Source organism: Doryrhamphus excisus, linkage group LG16 (genome assembly GCF_037039965.1).
Source record: "Doryrhamphus excisus strain RoL-2023G ecotype Guam linkage group LG16, RoL_Dexc_Guam_v1.1, whole genome shotgun sequence".
Classification (NCBI taxonomy): Eukaryota; Metazoa; Chordata; class Actinopteri; order Syngnathiformes; family Syngnathidae; genus Doryrhamphus; species Doryrhamphus excisus.
This window is the reverse complement of record NC_136372.1, coordinates 4795843-4814390: the sequence shown is the minus strand read 5'-3', so window position 1 is coordinate 4814390 and position 18548 is coordinate 4795843. Positions and strand designations below refer to the sequence as shown.

At 43.5% G+C, this 18548-nt stretch overlaps 2 protein-coding genes across 4 annotated transcripts in view; one reads left to right on the top strand and one right to left on the bottom strand.

Moving 5' to 3' along the window:
* Positions 1-18548, top strand: part of dock6 (dedicator of cytokinesis 6) — a 37514-nt gene that overhangs the window by 7243 nt on the left and 11723 nt on the right. The window contains exons 6-32 of one of the 3 annotated variants that reach the window (XM_078797454.1): positions 745-957; positions 1886-1971; positions 2057-2123; positions 2340-2489; positions 2633-2713; positions 2866-3022; positions 3121-3251; positions 3583-3676; positions 3781-3943; positions 7196-7313; positions 9157-9227; positions 9361-9499; positions 10674-10775; positions 10873-10959; positions 12817-13048; positions 13128-13292; positions 13411-13583; positions 14013-14114; positions 14619-14705; positions 14919-15014; positions 15100-15240; positions 16554-16667; positions 16750-16920; positions 17535-17674; positions 17792-17961; positions 18097-18248; positions 18353-18535. In XM_078797454.1, coding sequence (XP_078653580.1) covers positions 745-957; positions 1886-1971; positions 2057-2123; positions 2340-2489; positions 2633-2713; positions 2866-3022; positions 3121-3251; positions 3583-3676; positions 3781-3943; positions 7196-7313; positions 9157-9227; positions 9361-9499; positions 10674-10775; positions 10873-10959; positions 12817-13048; positions 13128-13292; positions 13411-13583; positions 14013-14114; positions 14619-14705; positions 14919-15014; positions 15100-15240; positions 16554-16667; positions 16750-16920; positions 17535-17674; positions 17792-17961; positions 18097-18248; positions 18353-18535 — 3585 coding nt within the window. Of the gene's footprint in view, positions 1-744; positions 958-1885; positions 1972-2056; positions 2124-2339; positions 2490-2632; positions 2714-2865; positions 3023-3120; positions 3252-3582; positions 3677-3780; positions 3944-7195; positions 7314-9156; positions 9228-9360; positions 9500-10673; positions 10776-10872; positions 10960-12816; positions 13049-13127; positions 13293-13407; positions 13584-14012; positions 14115-14618; positions 14706-14918; positions 15015-15099; positions 15241-16553; positions 16668-16749; positions 16921-17534; positions 17675-17791; positions 17962-18096; positions 18249-18352; positions 18536-18548 lie in introns of all 3 variants that reach the window. The other 2 variants (XM_078797453.1, XM_078797455.1) reach the window with 2 other exon arrangements.
* Positions 4021-6846, bottom strand: angptl8 (angiopoietin like 8). Its single transcript, XM_058049138.2, has 4 exons — positions 6466-6846; positions 5373-5522; positions 5191-5301; positions 4021-5122 (listed from the first exon to the last, which is right to left on the bottom strand). Exons 1-4 carry the CDS (start codon positions 6748-6750, stop codon positions 5108-5110), a joined length of 561 nt encoding a protein of 186 aa, XP_057905121.2. The 5' UTR covers positions 6751-6846; the 3' UTR covers positions 4021-5107.

Here is an 18548-nt window from a genome sequence, read left to right as displayed (position 1 = left end):
GTGATTGGCTGGCCACCAGTCCAGGGTGTACCCCGCCTCTCGCCCGAAGACAGCTGGGATAGGCTCCAGCACACCCACCGCGACCCTCGTGAGGAAAAGCGGTAGAAAATGAATGAATTAATGGATATTATTTAATGTATTATTATTAAAAATGAATTCCTATCCCCTCTACGGTTCTTCTTCGCTGTCATTTTCCACAAGATTGCATGGGTTTCAAGTTGCTGCTTTAAAAAAAGCATAGCAACTGTCCCAACAACCGTGGTAATCACACTCCGCCATCTTTGATGAATCACGTGATGTTGTTTACGTTTTACTGCGCATGCCCCATTGACTATTCAGTTTGATTATAGCGGTGCATGTAGACAGGATATTCATTTCCATGTATACACTGTTTTCTGGTACGTCATTCGGAAAGAGGAAATTCTCCTCATGTAAACGTGGCGAGTGACATCACGGTCACTTAACGTGATTCAACAGTGGCCGAGTTAAATTGTGCACTTGGTAGATATGAAAAGTAGGAGGATGCTCATCTACGAGTATGCTTTTTCTATTTGTGCGTGCGTCAGACTGTGCAGGTGTACCTAACGCTGTGCTACCATTACATGAGTGCGGATGGATGAAAGGAAACCGGATCCCGTGCACATTCCTCTCTTGATCTTTCAACAACATCTGCAGCGAACCCTTGAGGGTGACGTCTTCCCGAGCCAGAAATAACAACACATGATCTCAACATTACTTGTTCAGGATGATGCAAAGCGGCGGTCGGCCTCCATCGATGAGACGCCACGGGGCAGCTGGGCTTCCAGTATCTTTGACCTGAAGAACTCCTCCCCGGATGTGCTCTTCCCATCCGTGCTGGAGCGTACGGGGCCAGAGGACATGGACTCCCGCAACACAGAGGCACGCTCGCAGGGCCGCCACGGCGACCTGCTGGGACTCTACCCTCCCCCCGATGAGGTTTGTGTCGGTGTAATGATATATTACAGGATGTCATTTTATGGGGCAACACTAAAGCAATGACACTTAAGGCAACACTAAAGGCAAATGCACTTAAAATAAAATAAAGTAAAATAAGATCAACAAATGAATGTGAGTGTGAATGGTTGTTTGTCTATATGTTCGTCTTCCGCTTATCCTCATGAAGGTGGCTACACGGTGGGCGAGTGGTTAGTGCGCAGAACTCACAGCAAGGAGACCAGGGTTCAATTCCACCTTCCGGGTACTTCGGTTTCCTCCCACATTCCAAAAACATGCTAGGTTAATTGGCGACTCCAAATTGTCCATAGGTATGAATGTGAGTGTGAATGGTTGTTTGTCTATATGTGCCCTGTGATTGGCTGGCGACCAATACCCCGCCTCTCGCCCGAAGACAGCTGGGATAGGCTCCAGCACCCCCCACGACCCTCGTGAGGAAAAAGTGGTAGAAAATGACTGAATGAATGAATCCTCACGAGGGTCGCAGAGGGTGCTGGAGCCTATCCCAACTGTTTTAGGCAGAGAGGAACAATTTAGAGTCGCCAATTAACCTAGCATGTTTTTGGAATGTGGGAGGAAAACCGGAGTACCTGGAGAAAACCCACGCATGCACGGGGAGAACATGCAAACTCCACACAGAGATGGCCGAGGGTGGAATTGAGCTTTGGTCTCCTAGCTGTGTGGCATGCATGCTAACCACTCGACCCTGTGCAGCCCTAAGCAAGCATCCGATTGCTTTTAAATGATTTATGCTGCTTGGAACGCTGCTCTACCACTTGCTGTTTTACTGTCCTCACCCCTGGATACTGTTTGCTTTGCTGTCTCATTCCAGCCCCTCTTTTTTTTAATGTCTATGTACACGTCTGTTGCCATGACATGTTGCCATGATGACTGTGTGTGTGTGTGGCAGGATGAAGCCGTGGAGCGATGCACTGCCCCCGAAGTGCCCAAAGAACACTGTGGCCAGAGGATCATGGTCAAGTGTCTTTCTCTCAAGTGAGTGATGTTTCCAAGTCAGCAGCTTCGCTATCATCATTTAAAAAAAAAAAAGGAGCCTAACAAGCACATTTTATGTTTTCAGGTTTGAGATAGAAATCGAACCCATATTTGGATCGCTGGCCCTTTATGATGTCAAGGAAAAGAAAAAGGTCTAATCACATTTTTTTGCAGTAAAATTGTATTAATCCAGTAAAACAGTGATCTCATGCTTGCCTTATTGAATTCCCCCCCCTGCCTTAAAACAGCCTAAGTGAACTTGTGGTTCACATCTCGAAGGCGAAATTCAATTACTTTGCCTTGACGTGCATCTTCCCGTTTCCTGCCTCCAACCCTTCCCGCTTATCTGGACCTCTCTCCCATGACAGATTTCCGAGAATTTCTACTTCGACCTGAACTCTGATCAGATGAAAGGCCTGCTTAAGCCGCACACGCCTCACATGGCCATCTCCACGCTGGCACGCTCTGCCATTTTCTCCATCACGTACCCCTCCGCCGATATCTTTTTGGTCATTAAGGTATTGGAGGAGCCTTCATCGTAATGCTGACTGTTCTCTTATTGTGCTCATCAATAATCTCGTCTGCTTTTTTTAATGAAGTTCAAGTGCCTCTCTGAAGCAGCATTGTGCATGATAACTCATCCTGAGTGCTTCTCTTGCAGCTGGAGAAAGTTCTTCAGCAAGGAGACATTGGAGAGTGCTGTGAACCCTACATGGTCATGAAGGAATCAGACTCTTCTAAGGTATGATCACAGTGATCATGACCTGCAGACAGCATGCACGCTTTTTCTGGTCTGGTTGCTCAATGCAGTCTGGCTAGGTGCAATGTTTACCCAGTGACTGACCTTTTATGTGATGCCTTTTTTCCACTTGGTGATTATACAACGACTTGCAGCACAAGGAGAAGTTGGAGAAACTGCGTCTGCAGGCAGAGCAGTCTTGTAGTCGTCTTGGCTGCTTCCGCATGCCTTTTGCCTGGACGGCTATTCACCTTCTCAACATCGTCAGCAGCGTGGGGGGTCTGGACCGCTTGGACGCAGACTCAGAGTCTGGTACTGTCCCAAAAACACATGATTGAACTTGACTATCACACATGCACTTTGTTACATGAGCTTTGCTTCCTTTTTTTTTTTTTTTTTTTGGCCCGCAGAGCGTAAAGGCCACGGAACGTGGAATGAGAAAAAGAGGAAGGGATTCGAGCGAATGAGCATCGGCGATGACGTGTGTAACTTTGCCACTTTCCGCCCGGCAACACTGACCGTCACCAACTTCTTCAAGCAGGTCAGACGCAGCCCAGTGGTGATGCTGACAAGTTGGATTACAGTTTGACGCCATGATATGATGTGTCACACACTCGCAATTTCTGAGTGTTGTCACTTTAAAGGCAAAAAATTGGTTGGCATATGACTCAACCCGGGCTCAGTCTATTATTAATATTAAAGCATGTTTCATTTTGAAAGGCATTATGCTCTCTCTCCCATCCAGTAGACAATAATACTGTCAGTACACAGTTTAATATGATTGATGGGTTCCAACACAAGAACTGTATCTTTGTGTATTGTCGTCATATCTACCAAACACTACACAATAATGATATTGATATTTTATAAAGGAGGGTGACAGGCTGAGTGATGAAGATCTCTACAAGTTCCTGGCAGACATGCGCAGACCGTCCTCCGTCCTGCGACGACTCAGGCCCGTCACAGGTGACCTCATAAGAAGCCGCCCATCAAGCTTTTATTGTATTATACATTTGGGTTGAATTCATTTCTAGACATTTTTCCACCCGTGTGCGCATCTCGTTTTCCAGCCCAGTTGAAGATCGACATCTCCCCAGCGCCGGACTCGCCTCATTATTGCCTCTCGCCCGAGCTGCTACACGTCAAGCCCTATCCAGACCTGCGAGTCCGCCCCACCAAAGAGGTGTTGGAGTTCCCCGCTCGTTACGTGTACACGCCGCATACCACTTACAGGTGAGCCTCTTTCACACAAACACAACAATATTTGTAGCTTGTGTGTGTATATACAGAACAGCATTACAGGCGTCCATTTAATAATTTATTTATTTATTTATTCACTTGTCTTAGTGTGAGAAAGAAAGACCACACTGTATTATTAATTTCAAATAGACACACCGTGCATTACAATGTGTACTGCACATACCAAAAAATACCTAAATGACAAGATACTATAATAAAATAGTTTATAATTACATGTTAATATTTACTCATTTTCTACCGCTTATCCTCACATTGGTCGTGGGGGGTGCTGGAGCCTATCCCACCTGTCTTCGGGCAAAGAGGCGGGGTACACCCTGGACTGGTGGCCAGCCAATCACAGGGCACATAAAGAAAAACAACCATTCACACTCACATTCATACTTATGGACAATTTGGATGTGGGAGGAAACCGGAGTACCCAGAGAAAACCCACGCATGCACGGGGAGAACATGCAAACGCCACACAGAGATAGCCGAGGGTGGGATTGAACTCCGGTCTCCTAGCTATGAGGTCTGCGCGCTAACCACTCGCCCGCTGTGCAGCCCCACATGTTCATTCATTCATTCATTTTCTACCGCTTATCCCCATGAGGGTCGCGGTGGTGCTGGAGCCTATCCCAGCTGTCTTCGGACGAGAGGCAGTATACACCCTGGACTGGTTGCCAACCAATCACAGGGCACATATATAGTACAAACAACCATTCACACTCACATTCATTCCTATGGACAATTTGGAGTCGCCAATTAACCTAGCATGTTTTTGGAATGTGGGAGGAAACCGGAGTACCCGGAGAAAACCCACACATGCACGGGGAGAACATGCAAACTCCACACAGAGATAGCAGAGGGTGGGATTGAGCACGGATCTCCTAGCTGTGAGGTCTGTGCGCTAACCACTCGACTGCTGTGCAGCCCTACATGTTAATAATTCTAATAAAAAATCAATGCTTCTAAGGCTCAGTGCAAATAACATACTGTACATACTGCAGTGTTGCATGAGAAACAGATGTAAGTTGCAGCAAAAAACAAAACATTCTAGTGTGCATTGTAAAGCATTGCACAGGTGAAAGGGAGTGCTGTGAGGGTCCAGTGCTGACAATGTTGATAGTCCTGGCAAACTTGTTTTGTTGCTTTTCTTCACAAAGCTTCACTCTGGAAGACAAGAAATGCATAAATAACCCCCCCTCAATGAAGACTACCAGTGCACATATACCACTCACCATCCTCTGCAACGTCGAGATCTGCTCGTTTTGGCTCTCAATTTTCTCTTTTTGAAACTGCGTCAAATGTTGAAGACCTTTCAAGATGTTGCCGTTCAAGGCGGCTCTCTCCTAAAGCCACAAATAGAGATGAAACCTCAGAGTGAGACCCACCCCTTTTCCAACAAATCCTTGCAGCTTACCTGCAGATCTTTGATGCTGGTGGGGAACATGTTGTTAAGATATGACTCCAGGCTTTTTACTTTGGTCCCAAGCGCCGCCTCTTCCTGCTCCATCCGGGCCAGCTGACCTTCTGTTATCTTGGTATGAGCTTGTTGCTCGGACATCTGGTCCTATCAGAAGAGAATTTGAATGTATTTAATGGATGTCATTTAAAGTTTGTTCACTTCCTGTTTTTAAATGTCAGCATTTTAGAATGGAACAGAAAAGAACAGAGACTTTATAGTCAATTGCCTGAATGATTACGTTCCCTTTGCTGGGAATGGATCCCATTCCCTCTGTCATGAAAGCCAGAAGATACATAAATACTGAAGTGAACGGAAACACGCACTTTTTAAATATTTCTGCATACATATTAAGAAATAACATATTGGCAATGATTGATGAATTCAATATATTGCTTAATATTTGGTATAATTTATGCTTATAGTCACTAGTGCTTTTTAAAAAGGCTAAAAAAAAACATGTTAGGTTAATTGGTGACTCCAAATTGTCCAAAGGATGAATGTGACCGTGAATGATTGTTTGTCTATATGTGCCCTGCGATTGGCTAGCGACCAGTCCAGGGTTCACCCCGCCTCTCGCCCCAAGTCAGCTGTGATAGGCTCCAGCATACCCCCACAAATAAAAGTTGTATACATTTATTTAAAGACAATGCTTTTTATTATTAGTACTTAACATCCATGGTGCAGGCCCATAAAAAAAACAAGTAAAATAAAAATCAAGCCTCAAATGGCCCCCACGCTGCACTTTGTACACCCCTGTGTTGGACACCCAATGTAAGGCAGTTCATGTATTGATGATTGATGATGTTGGATCGCGGATGGGTACCTAATAAAGTGTCTGTGGAGCTTATTGCATACAGTACATATAAAAAAGAGGAAGCACGAATATGACCCCAGAAACGCACCCCCCCCCCCAAAAAAAGGCACAAATGCTGCTCTGTAATGTCTGCCCAGCTGTCAGATATTCATCCCCATTATCTAACATCTTTGGTGGCATGCTGCAGTCAGATCGTAACAATCCCATGTTTGCATACCTTCTCGTTTCCCTTACCAGCAACAGCTCTATCACTCCCTTGATCTGTTCCTTCACCTCAGCCGCCTGCCTCGTCTGCTCCCCCAGCCGCCTCAGAGCACCCTCGTGGCCCCTCAGAGTCCGCCCGATCTCAGCCATCTTGGCCTCGGTGGTTTCCAACACGTAGTTCAAGGACTCGCCAAACTGAATCACGCCGTACATGAGAACATTAACGTCTTCTGTTCTTCCCGGCCTCTTGATGGCGGCTGCGTGGACGGGTCCGAAACCCACTGCTACACAAAGCAAGCACAGGCCCCAGATCATCCTGACTGATTGCAGTTTTATCTCCTGTTTTGCTCTGTTGATCAAAAGGCAGTGACGGGCAATGTGCTTCTAGATGTGTCTCACTCAAAGGAAACGTGAGCCTTATATTTGTGTACAAAAAAAAACAAAAAAAAACGTGGTCAAACATTAGCTCAACTGTGGTTCGATCCCAGGGGTTGGCCTTCGTCTTGATGACCTCTAAAATGTAAGGCTGCGCATACAATAGTTGGCATCTAGGTCACAAAGCCTCTTAATAGTGGATAAATATCAGCTGTTTCAAAATACGAACTGGAATTACCTCGACAACTGTTTGTCGTGGCTTAGGGGTCAGGGTCACTTTCACCATGCAGCCACTTTCGAGGTCATTTTTACTATTAATCCGCCACTGAATATTTATTGCACTTTGATGAAATAATTTTTTCCTTTTTTGTCTTTCACCTGCCAGGAACCTGCTCTACGTTTATCCTCAAAGCCTGAACTTCGGCAGCCGTCAGGGCTCGGTGAGGAACATCGCCGTGAAAGTTCAGTTCATGGCAGGAGAGGACCCCAGCCAAGCTTTGCCGGTGAGTCACTGTGTTTTTTTTTTTTCTCAGTGACAGCATCGCTCTTGGGAGAAAGTAATTCCTGTAGCTAAGAACAGCCGAAGGCGGTGAAATATTATATACTTATGTCTCTGTGGAAGATCTTCAAAGCGGAGCAAGGGGGTAGGATGAAAGCAAGTTTAGTGACATTTAGTGAGTTCTGTGAGGCTGGTTTGGTTTCACATGTTCGCTACACTATTTGCATGGTTTACGTTATATAAGGGGACGTATGCCCCTTTGACTTTTTACTTCTGCTCCATAGAAAACATTCCAAACAGCACTCACACTAACGAAGCCTTTATAAGTTCATGGGTCAATTCAAGTTGAACGTTCTCTTCAGAGTGCAAATGTGCTTAATGTTGTGGTTGGCGAGTGTACTGACTCGGGATGCTCCGATTCCGGTACCGATTATGAATCGAGTTAGTTCGGCCAATAACGATTTGGATACCATATTATGGATTAACTGTACATTTTTAAATTTCCTCGTTTTAATTGTCCTTGTTTATTTAGTGACAGCCTAGCAGCCAACTTCATTTGGTATTCACTCCTCTGCTGTGCCTCGTCCTACTCCTTGAACCGAAGATTCATTTAGCTCATTAACTGCTGCTGCTTCTTCTTCTATTGTTTATTGGTGATTAGCAAGCAGCTCACGCAGTTATGGACTGTTATGGCTCTATATTTAGCCAGCTATTGTCTACTGTGGGTTCCTAATATGCTCATACAGGCGTATGAGAAACACACTGAGAGGAGATGGAGCTGCTGAGTATTCACTCGCTGCAGGTAGCAGTAGTAAATACAGCAACACATACAACAGGGCACTAATAGACAACTGCAATACACCACAAGGAGGCAGAACACAAGGCACGCTCATACGATGAAGTCTGAATTCAACAGTTACATATAATAAAAAAGTACAGTAACACATATAACATGAATTCAACAGTTACGTAAAATAAAAAAGTATAGTAACACATAACTGGGCACTAATAGACAGCTGTAATACACCACAAGGAGGCAGAACACAAGGCACGCTCATACGATGAAGTTTGAATTCAACAGTTACGTATAATAAAAAAGTACATTAACACATATAACAGGGCACTAATAGATAATTGTAATACACCACAAGGAGGCAGAACACAAGGCAAGCTCATACGATGAAGTCTGAATTCAACAGTTACGTATAATAAAAAAGTACAGTAACACATATAACATGGCACTAATAGATACTAGCTGCAATACACCACAAAGAGGCAGAACACAAGGCACGCTCATACAATGAAGTCTGAATTCAACAGTTACGTATAAAAAAAAAGTACTAAGAGTTGAAGCAAATGTTTTGAGGACAAGAATGACAACAAGAGAGTAAAATTGTTTAGTGACTCTTGAAAAAGTGACTACGCACCTCATGAACGTGATATCCACTTCCCTTTGGGACAAAAACAAGCTCTGTACTAACCACGTTGCTTGTTTGTTTTAAAAACAAAATGTCACTTTGGTAAAACATCATATTTGGAGTCCAAAGATGAGAAACCAGGTAGATAATTCTGTAGCTGTCACCAGAGACGGTTAAGCAAAGCGTGTAAAAAACGATGCAAGAAACGTCGAACAGGTTTGACAAGGGAGTGATCAAACACCGGCATCGATTGGCATAGCCCGTGTCAAGCTGTCAAACTAAACCTGTGAGGTTTTACAGACTAGTGCTGATTCTCATGGCAGTACGGGACCAAGTGTGTCCCTCGCCGGGTCAATCACTACTTGACACAGCAAACATGCAATTGATCGGAGCATTCCTAGTATTGAATGTTTTGCTTTGTTTGACCAGGTCATCTTTGGGAAATCCAGTTGTGCCGAGTTCACCAAGGAGGCATTCACTCCCATCATCTACCACAACAAGTAAGATCGCTGCAGTTCCCTTCCTTCCTGTTTTTTTAAGCTCCTCGCCGCCCCCCTCCAGGCTTAATTCCCTTCTGAGTTCCTTTCGCTTGATCTGAGTGTTTAACTCTTCGCCCGCCCCCCTTTCCCTCAGGTCTCCTGAGTTCTACGAGGAGATGAAGCTGAAAATTCCTGCCAACCTCACAGACAACCACCATCTTCTCTTTACTTTTTACCACATCAGCTGCCAAACCAAACAGAACATCCCTCTGGAGACTCCTGTGGGCTACACTGTGAGAAACCTCAAACCCACACTGTTTGATATAGTGCTACTCTCTTAAAACGGCCCGTTTATGTCGGCGACCCCAATTTATCAAGTCAATTGTGTATTTCCTTATTAGTGAAACGGGCCCGACGGGATTACATCATCATTAACACGAATCAGCTTTTATGCTTTTTCCACTTTTATGACCGATGAATGTAGTTAGAATGTTGTATTCTCATGTTAAACCATGCCAAAGTTTCAGATAATGAGGTTTGCGCATTTGGAAGTGAGCCCTGAAAGAAGTTTGGGATGGCTCAAAACGCTCGGTTTCAGAGGGCGTGGCAAAACTGTTCCTTTGTGATGTCACAGAGAAGCTGGCCTCCTTATGGGCATGGCTGTTGAGCAGAAGTTATTGGAGTAAAAAATAAAAAAAATAATCTGTTAAAGGCATTTCACACAATATCTGCCAAACTGTTGCTGGAGCCAGAAGTGGCGGGCTCTTGTCGGTAAAGGTGCATTCATGTCGGACACGGTAGCCCCGTTAAAAAAAGCGTAATGACCACATTTGCACGACTGATATTATGGCAAGATTGCCTGCAGTTTGTAAACTCTGGCTTCTGAGCCCCGCGGCACCAGCGGTACCTCCGACAAAGTGTGTGCGACAATGAGTGCTCCTCCTCGGGCAGACAATGTTGAGCTGCCAGTAATCCGATTATTTTATTTTATTTTATTTTTTTTTTATTTTATTTTATTTTTTATTTTATTTTATTTTATTTTATTTTATTTTATTTTATTTTATTTTATTATTTATGCATGCCAAGAATACATAACCATTGCTTGATATGCATATTTTTTGACTAATAATAGGCCATAGTCAACCAGGAAACAGGGATCATTTATTAATTAATGTTTGTAAATCGGCGACAGAGTAAGGGCGTGATGTTCGAACTGCGATGTGATGAGGTATTACTGATCACGTTTTTAGTCCTTTACAATATTAACAAACTTGTAAGTTTAAAAATAATGTATTATTGTCCTGATGACGATAGCCAAAGTCACAAGTAAATGTGCAAGCAATGACTAGTTTCTGTTTTGGTTCTGTCGACAACCTCCAAGGGTCTTCTACATAAACAGTTTCAGTTTCGCTCCCTCTGTCGCCACAGTCTTCAGTAAAACACTGCGTCTTCTCTCCTTGATTGCAGTGGATCCCTCTGATGCAGCACGGCCGACTGCGCACAGGCTCCTTCAACTTGCCCGTCTCCGTGGAAAGGCCCCCGCCCAGCTACTCCGTACTAACCCCCGACGTGAGTCAATGAATATCAATGAATGAATACGAATATCAGCGCCATTCCCAAATATGCGGGTTGAGTGAGTTAAATGGGTCGCGTGTCACTCCGGCAGGTTCAGCTCCCAGGCATGAAGTGGGTGGATAATCACAAAGGCGTCTTCAACGTGGAGGTGACGGCAACGTCCTCGGTGCACACACAGGTACACAAACATCGACGCTTCCATCCTATATCTTCTTACCACCCTGTTACTGTTTCTACTTAGCCCATTAGCATGAAACATGCATGGAGTTTCTCGTCAGCACTTAAGCAGGAAGTTGTCAGCAGAACTTAGTGGGAGACTCTTCTTTGAAAGCTGAGCTGACATGTTATGATGGCTGCTCATTGCCAGCAAAATGAGCGTGGGTGTCCCTATTTAGATTTGTTTATTGAAATTGGATCAAAATGAACATTTGCTCTCACAATCTTAAATCCTGGCAGTGTTTTGTTCCTTTCCTCCTTCCACCTCCTACATAAAATATTTGAGTAAATCTAGCCGAGCTGAAATTAATCTACCCACAGATCTCTGCTGTGTGTTTTTTTATCAGGGTTAAAAGTTGAATGTATTTTATGTATGCTTCATAAAAGTGTTAAAGTACATGTTTACACTTGCACAAGATCAAGTATTGCCCTTAATACTTTAGAGTATTCGAAGAGTGTATTTCCTCCACCTAGTGGTGAACCTGCTATATGTCCTTTGCGTCAACTATTGCAGTGATTTTTAACCTTTTTTGAGCCACGGCACGTTTTTTACATTGGAAAAATCGAACCAAAAATGTTACAAAATGTCACCACGCCCTCACACGTGCATCAATAAGTCTATCGGAGGAACATGGTAGGTGTTGCCACACGGACCAATATTACATTGCTCTGCCAGTCTTTACACCACAGACACTCCACAGTAGTCACATTTTTACATGACCAGTTTTTCTCTTTCCGAATGACCTTTTGGGAAATAATGGTATTCATGGAAAGGAATATTCCAATCTATTGTCTACATGCACCGTGAAAATCAAACAAAATAGTCAATGGAGCATGCGCAGTAAAATCAACATCATGTGATACCGGCTTCCCCAAGTTTTTCTTTCACTTTCCGTTTGAGCGGGCACAAGATCCCTCAATCGGATTAGTTAAAGGAATATTCCATCCCTGTTCAATTCTTTCCGTTTGAGCAAATAAACCAAAAGCAATTGGAATATTTGGGTCCATGTATACTATTGACATAATGGCTATTATAGCGACTTCATACAAAAGAGTCGCTGAGAGGCTGAAGCCGGGATTTTACTTTGTCTGATGCGCCGCACATAAAAAATCTCTGAGATACAAAAAATGAGTTCAACCTTTTATTAAAGAAAATTAATGATCAACTTATGATACCGTGCACAAACTCATAATCAAAGTAATCATAGAGATTAAAGGAATTAGCGGTCAACAAAAAATACGGCAACCCTGCTCACCCTCTCTCTTTGTCTCTCTCTGGCCACACAGGTGAACAGGTGCCTATATTAACGAAAACGTCACCGCCCATAACCATTTGACCTACTTCACGTGTCCACGTGATCACAATGAATCTAAATAATATCATAAACAATAACAAACACCACTATTCAAATTTAAACTATCCAAATTCATTCATGGCTCCTACAGCTATTGATATAATATTTGCAAATACAAATATTGCAAATATATACAAATTTCCCCACTGAGGGACGAATAAAGGCATATCTTAATCCTAAAGGCATATCTTAAATGATGATTAATAAATGTTAATTATAAAAAGTGATATTGGATAATTCCTCACAGCACACGTGACGGTTTCTCAAGGCACAGTGGTTGAAAATCACTGAACTATTGGACAAACAAATGTGTCAAAATTGATGAAGTACTGTGAATAGTCATCTATTTTTTATACCGCTTGTCATCAATAGTGTCATAGTTGAGTTGGAGCCTATCACAGCTGAGCGCGTGGCTCAAAATTAAAGTCAAATATTAATGTTATGATCTTTTCTTTTCAATATAGGACCCCCACTTGGACAAGTTCTTCACTTTAGTGTACGTGCTAGAGGAGTACTCCTTCCCCTTCCGCCTCAAAGACGTCATCATCACCGAGGCCAACATGGAGGCCGAGCTGAAGGCCAGCATGACCGCGTTGAGGGGTGCCCTGCTGGACACCTGTGTCCGATTTCTCCACCAGCTGCTCAACAAACTGATTCAGCTCATCGTGTACCCTCCGGTCATCGCAGGCCAAATCGGTGATTGTTTGTTTGATTTTCCCTGTGACTCATTGTCGCAATTTAACATCCTCTTCACAGTAATTCCTTTTTTCCGCAGTAAACCTCGGCCGCGCTGCCTTCGAAGCCATGGCCCTGCTGGTCAACCAGATCCACAAGAATCTGGAAGGCAACCAGGACCAGCACGGGCGCAACAACCTGCTGGCATCCTTCATCCATTACTGCTTCCGCCTGCCAACCGCTGAGCCAGCGATTCCGCCGCCAAGTAAGCTTAGCAGCATCAAAACACAGCTTGCATCCAAGTCGGGGTGGGGGAGGACAAATAGAGTCATGTCAGCGGACATCGGCGCCCCGAGTGATGCGTCTTTTTTCCCTACCAGCAGCTGGCGCTCAGTCCTATGAGATGCCGCTGCAGTACGCCACCTTCTCCAGAGCCACAGGGCGGCCAAGCAGCCTTAATCTGGCTCACTCGAAGAGTATCAGCAACTCTGACCCCGACTTGGCCAGTACACCACTTTCCCCTGATGAAGAAGTGCAAAGAATCATTGGCAGCAAGGTACAAAATCAATGCTGTAGAATTTACTGCCGACATTCAAACTGATTTATTTTCCATCCTTTATCGATTTACGACTAATGTTTTTAAAGTGGTGGCAGAACATGAGGATAAAATTATGTTTGTGTCATATTTTCCATGTCTGTTATGGGGGATTATCCTTTTATTCGGCTGTAATTACTGTGCTGTTTTGTCTCAATTCTTTTCCATCAGATTCAGCGAGCAATTATGTTGAATCAAGTTGTTAAATGTCAATTCCACTTTGTGCTTCTATCCCTTTTGTGCCTCCAGTTATTCTTTCCTCCTTCCATGCTGATGTATTTCTCCCAGTTTTCACTCTTATGGCAATTATTTACTGTGCCTCTGCCTCTTGCCACACTGTGTGTGTTTGTGTGTGTGTGTGTGTGTGTGTTTCTGCGTGGCTTGTGGCAGGGCATTGATCGCTCCCACTCCTGGGTAAACTCTGCTTACGCCCCCGGGGGCTCCAGATCTGTGCTTCGCCGGAACCCAAACTCCAGCTGCGAGCTCAAGCAGGTGCAGAAAGCCCTCCCGACCTTCCCCCTCCCGGTTTAGAGCTGCATCACTTTTGAGATTTAAGATCACGATTTTTTTTTACCTCCGTAGCGCCACAGTTCATGTACAACAAGGTGTTGTTAAAGGAGAGGATTTGAGAGAGGATTTAGTTTTTTTCTGTTTGTCTGAATTGGAACATGCCAAAACAAACGAGACAAAATACAAGATTGTGATCTTATTTTGATTTATCATGCAGCTCTTAATCGGGTGAATTTATTCTCAGCAGTTGTTTCCTACCTCTGTTTTTCTGAAAGGGTCCATCTGTCTGCGTTTTTGTCTGCATGCTTCATCCTGCCTGCATTGTCATCACATAACACACCATATATGTCATGTTTGGGGGTTTGCACGCCACCCGGGTAGTCCCATTTGTCCATTTTTCACACCCATTTTGTCCTCATCTGTACGTTTGTTTGTTTGTGTGTGTGTGTGTGTGTGTGTGTTCGCCTCACCATCACGCCGACTTAGGCAATCGACCGCAGCAACAATCGCATGTCTGCCTTTCTGGACAGCGTGGCCTCTTATTCAGTTCCCTCAAGGCAGATTACCAAGAAGGTAAAACATGCATCGACACAACTAACATCATCAGATGTTTGTGTTATTAACCATCATCAGTCATTACAAATCTGCAGTTGTGTGTAAGGTAGTGCAAAGACTTGCTTCATTTATTCATCCGTTTATGAATAAACATTCACTTTGGTTCTGATGAATATTTGGCTTCTCAGGTTTCTGATTGTCTCCTTATGTTCTGTGTTGGCCCACATGTAGCTGCTCCATGAAGAGCTGGCTCTGCAATGGGTCGTGAGCACCAGCAATGTGAGAGAAGCGGCGCTGCAGCAGGCCTGGTTCTTCTTCCAGCTCATGGTCTGCAAATACGTTTGGGATTGTGTCTTTCAAGCAGGATATTCTCAACAAAGATTTTCTTATTTGTGTGCTCTCTCCTCCCAAGACAAAAAGCATGGCGCATCATTTATTCCTTACCTCAAAACTGGACCTTCCCCGGCGTCAGCGCTTCCCGGATCGCTTTGTGGATGACATCGCCGCTCTCGTTTGTGCCATCAGTGCCGACATTGCCAGCCGGTACCACAAGGTAAAGAAAGAATGCACAATGTTACTCCATAAGGGTGCTTTCACACTTGACAGTTGGTTCAATTATGGTAATGGTAATGGTTTTATTTCATTTGAACATGCATCAGATTACAATTGAATGCATCACATAATCAGTTCACAGTTCCACATGTCCAAAAGGAGTAGGAAGAAGCAAAGCTTATTAAATCCTACCCCTCCATCTGGTACTTTTACAATCAGTAACTGTTACATTTGTTCACTTCCTGCTTTCCTAATAGTTTTTTTAATTTCATTTTATTTATATTTTTTATTTTTTTTTTATTTTTGTAAATTTTTTGTCACATACCGGAGTACGAGGTGATATGACCATACACTAACATAATGGGTAGTGAATAATGTTGAATAATGTGGGTTCACTTCCTGCCTTTCTAATATAATTTAAGATTTTTTTTTTATTTAAAAAAAAAAATTATTATTATTTTTTTTTGTCACGTACCAAAGTACAAGGTGATATGACCATCCAATGACATAATGGGTACCATAGTAAGTGTCAATATAGTGATATGTATAGCACATCATGACTGGTTCAAGACTCTTCATCCTTGTATTTAGCAAACATCAACTGCTTGTATTGTTTCTTGAATTGGCTCATCGTTGTGCATTGTTTGAGGGTCTTACTCAATCCATTCCATAGTTTGATTCCACATACTGAAATGCTATGGCTTTTTAACGTAGTCCTGTTTCAAATGTTATTCTTCCCTGAAATCATATTTCTCCTCTCTTGTAGAAAAGTATTGGATGACATTTTTAGGTAATTGGTTATTTTTCGCCTTATGCATTAAGATGAACTATATCAGCAAGTTTAAGTACTTGTGATTTTAGTATTTGTGAATTATTTTATATTAAAAAGAATTCTAGTCATTTTGCTGCTGGTGTGATTGGTAATTGACATCACACTCAGGAAGCATGTCCAGTCCATTCATTTACTATGGAGCCTGTCCAACAGAGGGATAAATGTGAGCAAACACTATTCGCTTTTCCCTCCTTTGTGCTACTTTGATACCCCCAAATTCCCTCTACATCTGCCAGACAATCAAAACCATGGGAGACTTGTAATTTGCAGCCGCTTGTCGCTACGCTTTGGTGTTGAATTTCACCAATTGCAGTCGTTTGGCTCCCATTTGTCCGCTTACAAAAATACAACGCGAACATAACCACACACAAGTGAACACCCAAGCATCTTTTTTTTTATTTTTAGACTACAATTACCGGGGTAAAATTCGAAGATAGGAACTAATTCTGTTTATCATCCACCTTTCCTCTTGTTGCTACCAGGATGTGGAGCTTGTGGAGAGATTAAATAACAGTCTGGCCTTCTTCCTCAATGATCTGCTCTCTCTCATGGACCGAGGCTTTGTGTTCAACCTCATCCGCTCCTACTACAAACAGGTACGCTGCTGCTCCTTGTGTCTTTGTTTCGTTTCATCACAGTTGCAACTTTTAGTCTTTAGTCATGTCTCTCACGCCGCAGATCGGCAGCAAGTTTCACATGACGCCCAACCCCACCTCTCTGAATGCTCTGCGGATGGACTTCATACGAATCGTCTGCAGCCACGAGCACTACGTTGTCCTCAACCTGCCGTGTTCGACCCTCAGCCCCCCGGCTTCACCGTCCCCCTCCACATCCTCCACCACCTCACAGGTAACTGGAGCAAGACTATGAGAAGAAATATGTGCCATGACAAAGACTCAGTTTGGTAATGGTGATGGTTTTATTGCATTTGAACATGCATCAGATTACAATTGAATGCATCACATAATCAGTTCACAGTTCCACATGTCCAAAAGGAGTAGGAAGAAGCAAAGCTCATTAAATTAACTGTTACATTTGTTCACTTCCTGCTTTCCTTTTTTATTTTTACTTTACTTTACTTTACTTTTATTTTACTTTTCTTTTATTTTTACTTTTCTTTTATTTTTACATTTTTATTTTTACTTTTATGCTTATTTTTACTTTTATCTTTATTTTTCCTTTTTTATTTTTTGTCACGTACCAAAGTATGATATAGGTGATATGACTATACAATGACATAGTAAGTGTCAATATAGTGATATGTATAGCACATCATGACTGGTTCAAGACTCTTCATCCTTGTATTTAGCAAACATCAACTGCTTGTATTGTTTTGAGTGAATGCTTATAATAATTGTAGTATTTCGTGGTATACGTATCTCTCACTATGATGCAAGGTACAAACTACACCCACTATACTAAATATGTTATTTAATTTCATTATTTTCTTGTTGTGGGAGTAGAGTTCAGCATTTTCCAGTATGGTGCAAGACCAGGGTGTGGCGACCATGTTTGAGCTCTCCGTCCCGTTTCGGCAGCAGCACTTCCTGTCTGGCCTCCTCCTCACTGAGCTCTCTCTCATACTTGATCCAGACGGAGACGGGTAGGCCGTTATTTGCTGTGTAAACAAAAACTGCTACTTTTGTTTTATTGATTGCTACATTAGCATTCCTTTGTGCTGTGTAAGAAAGACGTATAATGTGTTTGTTTTTGCCCACAGGATTTTTTTCCTTCATAAAAAAGCCATTAGTGCCGTTCACTCCCTGCTGTGCAGCCATGATTCAGACCCACGCTACAGCGACCCTCAGGTCAGAGCCCACATCGCTCAGCTGTACCTGCCTCTTATCCCCATCGTCATGGAAACCCTGCAGCAGCTCCACGACTTTTCAGGTCAGCACCTGCTTTTTTCTTTTTTTTTTTTTCTTTTTTTTCCCAGACCTGTCAAAAGCTCTCCACCTCCACAAGATCTACCGTCGATAGTATTGCTCCTCAGAGAGTTTATTTTCTTTTCTTACTTCTTTGCAGACTCCACTCTGTCTCGAGTGCGCCATGCCCCAGCCCACACTGATGATGCCGACCCAGACGGTAGCAATACCATCAGTCAGTCTGTTGCCATGGCAATTGCCGGCTCCCCTTTGCATCACACCAAGGCCAACCCGTTTGCACTTCCCACAGTGGTGAGCAGCTGACCCCCTCTCTCCCCATCCATAATTGTATTATTCATTCCATTCCACTCAAGGGTGTGCTCTGAGTTACTATTTTGTGTGTGTTTCCTTGCCAGGCCGGGCGCCAGAGCAGCTCTCTGTCCGCCGAGTGCAGTCGGACTCTGTTGGTGTGTTTCCTGTGGGTGCTGAAGAATTCCGACGCCGCTCTGCTTGAGCGCTGGGTGTCTGATCTGTCGGTGCAACAAATCAACCGTCTCCTGGAGCTACTGCATCTCTGCATCTCCTGCTTTGAGTACAAGGTAACACTAAGCA

Coding starts and splice junctions, on each gene's coding strand:
- angptl8 (XM_058049138.2), bottom strand. CDS start 6,750: ATGATCTGGGGCCTGTGCTTGCTTTGTGTAGCAGTGGGTTTCGGACCC. Junction 5,523..6,465: donor GAGTGATAGAGCTGTTGCTG/GTAAGGGAAACG, acceptor CTCTTCTGATAG/GACCAGATGTCCGAGCAACA. Junction 5,302..5,372: donor CCAGCATCAAAGATCTGCAG/GTAAGCTGCAAG, acceptor TTGTGGCTTTAG/GAGAGAGCCGCCTTGAACGG.